Below are 11,565 nucleotides of genomic sequence, written 5' to 3'. Positions count from 1 at the left end.
AATAAAATTTTTATGGGCATTAGTCCCTTAATTGGAAAATCGGTCTATGTAGCAGCTATATCCAAATATAGTCCGATTTAGCCCGTTCAGGAACTTAACCTGAGTGCATCAAAAAGACGAATCTGTGCCAAATTTCAGCTGAATATCTCAATTTTTGAAGGCTCTAGAGTGATTCCAACAGACGGACGGACAGACACATGGACATCGTTGAATCATCTTTACGATGATCCAAAATACAATATATATACTTTGTAGGGTCGGAAATTGTTATTTCGATGTGTTGCAAACGGAATGACTAAAAGAATATACCCCCTATCCTACGGTGGTGGGTATAAAAATTAGTATTGTGGTGGCACACTTTGTGAAAATAACTTTGTTTCTTAATTTAAATATTTATCAAAGTAACCTTAGAATAATTTTATTATTTCGTAAAAACAACTTTGTTTATTATTCTGAATATTTATCACATAGGCTTAGTATAATTTTGACAATGTACAAGAAATTCATTTCTGTATAATAAAGTTTAGTTTTGAATTAGTTTTTATTACGAACACATCTATCCATTCCACATTGGTGACCCCGAACGAAAAATATACAGATTTTATTTTTTTTCAAGCATGGCTACTGAAAATGAAAATAATGCATTGGAGTTATCCCGTGTAGCGGTTCGAGTTCCTCCGTTTTGGCGACAAAATCCGCGGCTATGGTTTATACAATTGGAGTCCCAGTTTGTTACATCAGGAATTTCCTCGGACGAAACGAAGTTCCATACGCTAGTTGGGTCCATGGAAAGCGGTATTTTGAACCATGTAAGCCATATTGTGGAAAATCCTCCAGCGGTCAACAAATACGAAGTCTTGAAGAAGGCATTGCTTGATGAATTTATGGAATCTGAGGAAAAACGCCTTCGACAACTTTTGGAAAATGTATGTATCGGTGACAAGAAACCTTCAGCATTACTAAGGGAAATGATGGAATTGTCCTGTGGAAAAGTGTCAAAAGAGTTATTGAAAACATTGTGGATCCAGCGCCTTCCATCAACAACAAGAGCCATACTGTCGGTAAGCAATGATGGAGTAGACAAGTTAGCAATCATGGCAGATAAAATCCATGACCAATCTGATGCTTCTGGTGTAGTCAATGCTGTTTCAACTAAGGATGAAGACCGTTTGATGGTTTTGGAAAGGCAAGTAAGTGAACTTTTATCGAAAATTGATGCCTTTTCGTTCAGAGGTGGTCAACACGAAAAAAGGAATTCCACACATCGTTCACGAAGTAATTCACGCTCTCGTTCAACATCTTCTGTGTGTTGGTATCACCTTAAATTTGGACGGAAAGCGACAAAATGCCGTTCGCCCTGGTCGTTCAATTCGACGGAAAACAATTAGGCACCTCATCTAAGGTGGCGGATGAGTGCGGCCGGCATATAAGTCGCCTTTTTATTCAAGATGCAGAATCAAATTTAAGATACCTATAGATACCGGTGCCGACATATCTGTTTTACCTCGCAGAAACGATGAAAAAAACAAAGCGTCAAATTCTTTTGTTTTATATGCAGCGAACAACACGAAAATACGAACTTATGGAACAAGGGTTATTAATTGCAATATCGGTCTACGGCGAAGATTTCTCTGGTCATTTATTGTAGCTGATGTAACACAGCCAATAATTGGATCAGATTTTTTGAAGCATTTTGGACTCCTGGTGGATATGAAAAACAATCAACTAATCGATTCAACAACAAAACTCAAAGTATCTGGATTTTGCTCACTTCAACCGACTTTATCGTTGAAGGTAATTCCTGATGGGCCAGGTGAATGTAATTCAATTGTTTCCGATTTCATTGATGTTACTACGCCCAGTATTAAGTTACCACCCGTTAGTCATCCAGTTATACATCATATTGATACAAATGGACCAGTAATTTCAGTGAAAGCACGACGACTATCTCCAGAAAAGTTAAAAATTGCGAAAGATGAATTCGATTATATGATGCAACTTGATATATGCAGACCATCAAGAAGTCCTTGGGCGAGTCCTCTTCATATGGTTCCAAAAGGTGATGGTATGTGGCGTCCGTGCGGAGATTATCGTGCCCTCAATAAGATAACCGTTCCCGATCGTTATCCGGTACCTCATATACACGACTTTGGTTATATGTTAGCTGGTCAGAAAGTATTTTCAAAAATCGATTTGGTCAAAGCGTACTTTCAGATTCCTGTAGCTGAAGAAGACATTCCAAAGACGGCTATAATTACACCTTTTGGTTTGTTCGAGTTTACACGGATGCCGTTTGGTCTCACGAACGCTGCTCAAACGTTCCAGCGTTTTATAAACGATGTTCTAAGGGGACTGGATTTCTGTTTTGCTTATATTGATGATATACTCGTAGCGTCTGAAAACGAAGCAGAGCACGAGATACATCTTCGGCAGATTTTTTCTCGTTTGCAATCACATGGCGTAACTGTAAATAGAGACAAATGCGAATTTGGCAAGGATTCCCTTATTTTCTTGGGATACTGCGTAACTCAAAGTGGTCTAGTGCCAAGTCCAGAACGGGTATTAGCCATTCAACAATACAATTTGCCAAAAACTGTCAACGAGTTAAGTCGATTCCTTGGAATGCTCAATTTTTATCGTCGGTTTATCCCGAAAGCAGCTCAAGCTCAGGCAATATTAAACTCCCTGAAGTCCGGCCAGAAGAAAAATGATAAAACACCAATTGAGTGGACACCAGAATTGCGTAATTCATTTGAAGAATGTAAGAATCAACTAGCGAACTTTGCACTTTTGGCATATCCCGTTGAGTCTGCCGAAACATCTTTATGGGTGGATGCGTCCGATATCGGTATGGGAGCTGTTCTTCAACAACTCATTGATGGTGAATGGAAACCGCTTGGATTCTACTCAAAGAAGTTATCAGATACTCAGACTCGGTATAGCGCTTATGATCGCGAGCTTTTGGCGGCGTACTCTGGAGTTAAATATTTTCAACATTTTCTTGAGGGACGCCAATTCTGTATCTATACCGATCATAAACCATTAACATTTGCTTTCAATCAACGTCACGATAAGGCATCTCCACGCCAGCTTAGACACCTAGATTTTATTGGACAGCATGCAGTGGATATTCGCCATGTACCTGGAAAAGAAAATATCACTGCAGATGCTCTATCACGACTTAATGCAATATCTTTACCATCTTCCCTGGATTATTCGGAACTTTCCAAAGATCAAGAGAATGATGAAGAACTCAAACAACTACAATCAAATCCGCAATCATCAAATTTGCTGCTGAAGTATTTCCAAATTTCTGACTCGAAAACGGAAGTTCTGTGTGATGTGTCAACTCATAAAATAAGACCTTATATCACACCTCGTTTTCGAAAATGCGTCTTCGATATGATACACAACGTTTCTCATGCGGGCTCAAAAGCCACAGTTAAGATGATATCAACTAGGTTTGTATGGCCAAACATGAGGAAAGATATTTCCATTTGGACGAAAACTTGTCTTAGATGTCAACAAGCCAAGGTGGGACGTCATATAAAAAGTGCTATTGGCCAATTTCCAGTGCCGGATGATCGATTTAAAGTGGTCAGCATCGATATTGTTGGACCTCTTCCGCCATCGGAAGGGTATAGGTACTGTCTTACCTGTATCGATAGATTTACACGTTGGCCGGAGGCTATACCATTGCAAGACATAACAGCCGAATCTGTGGCTAAAGCATTTCTTAGTGGATGGATAGCAAGATTTGGAGTGCCTTCTCAGGTGGTGACAGACCAAGGGCGACAGTTCGAGTCGGAACTGTTTCGAGAATTTTCAAAGTTGCTTGGAATTCGTGTTACTCATACGACACCTTATCACCCCCAGTCAAATGGCCAAATCGAACGTTGGCATCGAACACTTAAGGCATCTTTAATGTGTCACGCAAACCCACGTTGGTCCATGGTTTTGCCAATAATAATGTTGGGATTACGTTCATCTATCAATCATGATTTAAGCGTATCGCCTGCTGCGTCAGTATATGGTATGGAGCTTACATTACCAGGTGAATTCTTTACTGAATCGAAATTTGGTAAATTGCGTTCTGATTGGGTTGCACAATTTAAAGCTGATATGAACAACGTCAAAGCAAAGAATGTTAACCGTCATGGCGATTCAAATATTTATGAGCCAAATGCATTGAAAGAAGCAGAATTTGTATTCATCCGAAACGACGCTGTGCGAGCTTCATTACAACCTCCATACACAGGACCTTTTCCTGTTCTATCTAGAGGAGCAAAAACATTTGTAGTTGATGTTAATGGAAAACGGAAGACGATATCTGTTGATCGCCTTAAGCCAGCCTTAATCTTGAAACACGAAATGCCAACGAAATCCATATCACCTCAACCAGTACCAAATGATTCTCATTCACGAACTCTACGATCAGGAAAAACTGTGAGAATTAAAACTTAACGTTGTCACTGGGGGAGGAGTATTGTGGTGGCACACTTTGTGAAAATAACTTTGTTTCTTAATTTAAATATTTATCAAAGTAACCTGAGAATAATTTTATTATTTCGTAAAAACAACTTTGTTTATTATTCTGAATATTTATCACATAGGCTTAGTATAATTTTGACAATGTACAAGAAATTCATTTCTGTATAATAAAGTTTAGTTTTGAATTAGTTTTTATTACGAACACATCTATCCATACCACAGTATCTTTGTTCCCAAAAATTCAATACTAGAGTTTCAACCTTCATCCACCCATCCTTCTTATTGGCTTCACGTAGATTTATTCACAAAATATATTTGAAACCCGACAAAATTATGACTAATGTCACCTAAACCATGCACATGCAAAACTATCCAAAACACACCAAAAAAAAATATAAACTTCCCACCGGCTCTTAAGCTCAGCATTAATTCCATTTTAAAAACCACAGACCAGATAAGAGGAACGTTTAAATTAAATGCGGCAAAATCTTTGTGGTTTAAAATTCACATGTGTTTATTTGCCTTATAAAAGTAATGGACCCTACAGTCGATTAAAGTCTTTCGATTGAGACCAAATTCGTTTTACTCATACACTCCTTAAAACAGAATCCAAACGTACGGTTTTGTTTCCCACTGGAAAAAAACAGATTGCCAACGACAGAACCTTTGGACACGCTAATTGCTTCGTAATTTGGAAACTCTAGTTATTAGGTTTTAAAAGATTGCGACTATCTACTGACGGTTTCGAATTCCTTAACACACATTGTAAGGCATTCATAGCAGTCGACCTAAACCACCATCACTTACTACTAATTACCCACGGCATTTGATAAACCTCAAATGTGTATGGGGAAGTAATATCACATTTTCGCTGATTCTATGATTTGTTCGTGCGACTAAGCATGTCTAGAATTTCTCAGATTTAAGCAGCCAGCAGCCTTTAGCAGCTATGCTCATATATGAGATAATTTAAAAAATCTTATATTCTGTTACTACAACCGCAGATTTCACACAACTAAGCAATGAAAAATAACTAAAACTGACCTTTGTCAATGGCAATTGTTTTCTTGTATGTCAACAAAAGGACCTCGAAAAGCATAGTCTCCCAATATATATTTAATGTTAAAGCACGCCAACCCGTAGAAATCTTTTATTGGCACATCTTGCTTCAGAAAATAGCAGCAAAAGAAGTTTCGATGAATTGGAGAATTCCATCTCAAGCAAATATCTCATTCATTGAACTATCATAGCAGGTGAATATTAATAAGTAAAATTGAATTGTAACCGTTGAGTTGGGCGGAAGTGCTTTTATTTCGCTACGCGAAGAAAAATGTCCGTATATCCGAATACTTACTAACTATTACGAACAATTTTAAAGCCATCCAGGTGTAGGCTCAAAATGGACTCTGAAGACCCAACAACTGCGGTGGTGGCATCAGGCCCTAGCATGTTGGCCGCCCCTCCTATAGGGGTAGGTGATTTGGCACCTGTAGTCGAAAGTAATGCTTCAAGCGCACAACCAGTCGTCAGACTCATTAATGAGGAAGAGACATGTAAAGCAGGGACAGTTCGTCCCCAGACTTTAAGTAATGGTGGTGTTTCCGACCGAGAGATGAGCGGGATGACGGCAGAAGTGAGGGATGAGTCATCGCTAAGCTCACAAGATGACAGAGAAAGCAATCCGGGCGAAACGATGAAGGCGACAGAGGAGCATGCACCGGCAGCGCAATCGGGCGGAAAGGCAGTATGCTGGAGGGGATGGAACTGACATTCTAAGCACTTCTACGAAAGCTACTAAAGCTGTTCCTCCGCAATGGACACTTCAGGCAGTGTTCTGCGGAGAGAGACAAAGTCGAAAAAGGAACGAAGGAAGCGCACACGGTGCCTGAGTCTTCACAGAGGTATGTAACTTCCAAAAGTATGACACACTTATCACGGAAGGGGAAGATGGCAGCTGAGAAAGGTTATGAGCCACCCTCTTATGGCAGATTGGCAAGGAAACACAACGGAGATGAGATGACTTATGCAGTCACCGATATTGGCAGTGAATTCCACCAGTTTATTGGTCCCATATCAAGCATCTGGTAAACGAACGGGGTGTCGAACATGTGCTGAACTCTGAAGGGGGTCCACCCATACGAATTATGAGCTGCGAGTTTAGAGAGGACATTTAAACGCTATGCTTTGTGTCAGCGGAATATATTGATACCGTCAAAAAGCTCGTTGGAAGTATCCTCACACCCTGGGGCACAAAGCTCGACCTTTGTCATCAGCGACGGAACGCCTGATGGAAGTCTTAAACTAGCAAATCCAAGAGTTGGTCGTGGTGAAATGGGTGGTCTTCCACAGGGACGAGAAGGAAGTCTACTTGTGGTGGGCATTGATCAAATCGTGACAAGTTTGGGTAAGACTAAAGGCATGGTGTACTATGGGACTAAGTCCGTCCTTTACAAGATTGAGAAGATTAGGATAGGCAAATATCCTCATATTGAGCCATCAGGCAGTGCAGTGGCAGTACACTCAATACGAACAGGGGGCCGACGACGAGAAAATCACCGATTTTCTCAATTTTGGGAAGACTGGTATAAGCAAAGATCATATTACTAAAACATAATGCAGGGGCGAGAGAAGCAACAGAGCTTAACGAACAGGGACCCGACGAAAGACTAATCACCGGCTTTCTCAAAAGACAGGCAGTACAGTGACAGGAAACTCAATGCAGCCTAAGTAACAGGAATCCGACGATGAGAACATCACCCACTCCCAAAAAGCCCATTTAATGAAGGACCAATGATTGAGGTCATCCAGATAAACCTCGCTCTGATAGAGAAAATCGAATTCAAGATCATATTAATTCTGGAGCAATGGACTACCCATAACAATGTTTCTGGACTGAACTATATCAACTAGCATTTATTCTATGCTAACACTGATACTCGACCGAGGACCTGCTTTATTTGTCATAAAAATTTAAATTTTTATATATTTTATATATTTTCCACAGAGTTGTCAACGTCGAATGCAACAGTGATGAGACAGGGAGACGTCGGAACTGCTACTGCTGTTGAGCAAGGCAAAAGATGCAAAATCTGATCACATTTTGTGGTGTAGTACCAACACTAATAACCGGGGCCAAGCCATGGCAGAATTCTTGAATACTAACAACCTAATAACACTTATTAAAGATAACACCGCTACCTTTGCTAATAGGATGAGGAAGGAGGTTTTAGATGTGGCAATATGTACGGAAAAATTTGGGAGACTACTACTAAGAAGTCTTGTACAAGGTAATTTAGACAATCCCAGTATAGAAGACATTGACGACAATGTCAACAGGATTACGACTGTAATAATGGGGTCTTTCGAAGATAATTTTCCTCTTCGGGAATGGAAATCAGACCAAGAAAATCCTGGATGACCGGGGAGACTCGCAACATTTGGAAAGAGTTCCGCAGACTATACAACAGAGAAACGCACTCCTGCCAGCGGCACAGATTGACGGAACCCTAGTATTGCCATCTGGAAGATCATGTTACACGGATGGATCAAAGCTAGAGGACAGAGTGGGCCTTGGGGTTTATATGAAAACCCAGGGACTGACATCTGTTTTAGACTGCCTGACCATAATACGGCCCTGCAGGCGGAGATCCGGGCGATCACGGAATGCGTGAAGTAAGGTGGTGCTAACACGAGGACGTCGAGTCTGAATATCTTTACCGACAGTAAAATTGCTATAAGGGCAACAACAACCAGGACTGTAAGGTCACGAACAGTCTTGCAGTGTAAGAAGGAGATTAACGCCTTCTCTGAGTATGGGAAAGTCCGCATCGTTTGGGTGCCGAGCCATAACGGAGTAAGGGGAAATAAAAGGGCAGACGATTTGGCGGTGAAGGCCAGAGGACTGCCGTCAATAAGCTTGGTTAACCCGAAGCCTTCGGGTTAACAGCGAACGGTCGGTAGTATGGCAAAAATCCTATGGGGGGATCCAGATCGTGAGAAGACGAGGCTATTACTGAAAGGAAGCAAGAAGGAGGTTAGTATAGCTATTGGTATCATAACGGGACACATAGGACTACGAGCTCACTTATGTAAAATCGGTGCGGCAAGTAATAGCATGTGTAGGGCATGCGGGGAATACGATTAAACGTTGGAGCATTTCCTTTGTCATTGCCCGGCTTTCGCGTCCAACAGATACCTGCACTTAGGTGGAGAAACACACTTAGGTGGAGGCATTGAAAACAATTAAGGATTTTGTAAGTAACACGGAATTCCTAACTTAAAATTTTCTTTTAAGAGGTTTCTTTATAGTTTTTAAAGCGCACAACAAGTCGATCACTGGATTAGGTATATGTCCATAGTGGCATGGGGTGGATTAATATCTGCACCCTATTTTCAACCTAACCTAACCTAACCATACAACGGAGCACATCGTAAAAAAGCCGAAGTTTAATGGGATGTGTATTACACACGGCTCAAGCAATACAATAAGATTACCAGAGCGGCAAAACATGCCTCCTGGAAGCTTTTCTGCGAACAGGTCAATAACGTTAATGACGACTATAAAATGAAAAACTTTCTCTCAAAAATCTATAACCAAAGTGAAACGTTATTAGACGACATGGGGAGGACTTGTTGAGGCTTTTGATTAAAACGCATTTCCACGGGATACGACGGGACTCACGGAGGCTCTATAATCTTGGAATAATGAGTTTAATCGAAGGTTTATCATAAGGTAATTTATGGCCAAGGAAGCCTTGAGAGCTTCAAACCATTTAGGCTACTAGGACCAGATGTAATATTTCCGGCGTTACTACAGAAAGAGGCAGACTATCTGGCGCCTAGTCTGGCCAAAATTTTCAGAGCGTACCTAGGACTTGCATATACTCCGAAAGCCCGGCAGCAGGAAATGGCTATATATACACCCAAGCCCGGCAAGGCCAGTTATGCGACACCGAAAGCCTACATATTTATAAGCCTTACGTACTTTCTACTCAAAAACATGTGGATACCATGATAAAGAGTGGAACATCCAGCGAACTGGCCAAATACAAACAGCATGCCCAGGTCAAGGGAAGGTCGGCAGAGACTGCCCTGCACAAAGTTGTGCATAAAATAGAAGAATACTTCGATGCCAAGACGTACACACGGACGGTATGCATTGACATCGAGGGGGCTTTTAACGATGTGCGGACCGACACACTGATCCAATCCTTAGACCAGTACAGTGTGCAATGACACAATAGATATGCCTCCATCCTTCGAAGATGGGTATAAAAATTGCATTAAATTATGTGTAACAAATTACAAATATCGAATTGTAGGCGCGACAGGCAAGGGGTCGTAGGAGAACAGATTGATACTGTTGAGGGGCCCAAGCGAGACTTGAAACGTCTGTCAGTGGCGTGCTGTGTATGACCAAATTATCTGTTGTCTGGCAATGTCTTTCAGAAATCATCATTCTAATGATGTTCATTCTTAAGATTCAATAGCTCGACTATGTGACATTTGGAAGAAATGTAAAATTCAAATTTGCACATTAACATTATTTTAAGGGGCATTTTTTCAATTTCCAACTAATCAATGAATGCTGTCCAACTGAAGCTTAAGCACATAATATACTGGTCCTCCTTTTTATAGTTGAGTCCGAACGGTGTACCGCAGTGCGACACTTCTTTGAGGAGAAGTTTATACATGGCATAGTACGTCACAAATGTCACCAGCATTAAGAAGGGATAACCTCAACTCGAATCACCGACTTAGCCACGATTTCATTTTGAGGGGGCCAAACCCACTTTATTTCCAGATCAAAAAATTCTCAAATTCTTTCTTCATCTGTGAAATGGGAAAGTAAAATTTTATTTTTTTTATGAAAAATTGTGGCGATACTATGCCCAGAACTGACCCATCATTGGTGGCATTTGGTCATAATGAGAAAGCTAAACTTTGTATTGCTTATTATTACACTATAAAGAGGCCGATTACACAATCCAATGCCCTTCAGAATGTGCTAGTCTGTGCGGATATCTCACATTCATAGCAAGATGAGAGATATAAAATTATTTTATTAAAAAATTCGAGGAATTTGCTCTAGTATTGAAATGAAGATTTTTTTTTTTTGTTAAAGAATTCAAACAATTTTTATTTTGCGCATACTCAAATTGGTTTAACGATTTCAACATGATTTTTCCAGACTTACACAATTAATTTTAACATGTAAATGCCTTTTACGTCGCGAAAATAAATGCTGATACATTTTTATAGCCATCCATATTCTGCTCAAATGAGGTTCGCAATCTGTAATCCTTTTTGAATTGCAAGGACTTTGGGTTAAAATTTCATCCAATTGTTGACCAATATACCCGTACTTTTAGCAATGACCAAATTGATGAGGATTGGAACATCAAGCCTGACACCGCTTACTATAAACGACCATGTCATTGAAGACGTTGACAAGTTCTTAGCTTGGCAGCAAAATAACAAAAGACAGAGGATCCGAGGCAGACATACGCGTACGTATGTCCCAAGATGCAGTGACATCTCACATAACACAAAAGTCTGAATCTTCGATACATTTTATTATACCATCCACCATAAGATGGGGGGTATACTCATTTCGTCATTCTTGATCGTCGCGACATTTTATGTCGATCTAGCCATGTCCGTCTGTCCGTCCGTCTGTCTGTCGAAAGCACGCTTACTTCCGAAGGAGTAAAGCTAGCCGCTTGAAATTTTGCACAAATACTTCTTATTAGTATAGGTCGGTTGGTATAGTAAATGGGCTATATCGGTCAATATTTTGATATAGCTGCCATATAAACCGACCTTGGGTCTTGACTTCTTGAGCCTCTGGAGGTCTCAATTATTATCCGATTTGCCTGAAATTTTGTGCGATGGATCCTCTCATGACCATCAACATACGTGTTTATTATGATCTGAATCGGTCTTTAGCCCGATACAGCTCCCATATAAATCGATATCTCTATTTTACTTCTTGAGCCCCCAAAGGGCGCAATTCTTATTCGAATTGGCTGACATTTTACGCAGGTCTCCAACATATAATTTAATTGTGGTGCT

The 11,565-nt window shown here is 40.4% G+C and overlaps 1 protein-coding gene across 1 annotated transcript; it reads left to right on the top strand.

The window, feature by feature from the left end:
- The first annotated feature begins 617 nt into the window (after positions 1–617).
- On the top strand, positions 618–1,388 carry LOC131996934 (uncharacterized). Its single transcript, XM_059367136.1, has one exon. The coding sequence runs from the start codon at positions 618–620 to the stop codon at positions 1,386–1,388; it is 771 nt and encodes a 256-aa protein (XP_059223119.1).
- The last annotated feature ends 10,177 nt before the right edge of the window (positions 1,389–11,565 follow it).

Source organism: Stomoxys calcitrans, chromosome 4 (assembly GCF_963082655.1).
Source record: "Stomoxys calcitrans chromosome 4, idStoCalc2.1, whole genome shotgun sequence".
In the NCBI taxonomy this organism is placed as follows: Eukaryota; Metazoa; Arthropoda; class Insecta; order Diptera; family Muscidae; genus Stomoxys; species Stomoxys calcitrans.
Note: the sequence above shows the minus strand (reverse complement) of the source record. Positions and strands in the feature narration are given on the sequence as shown.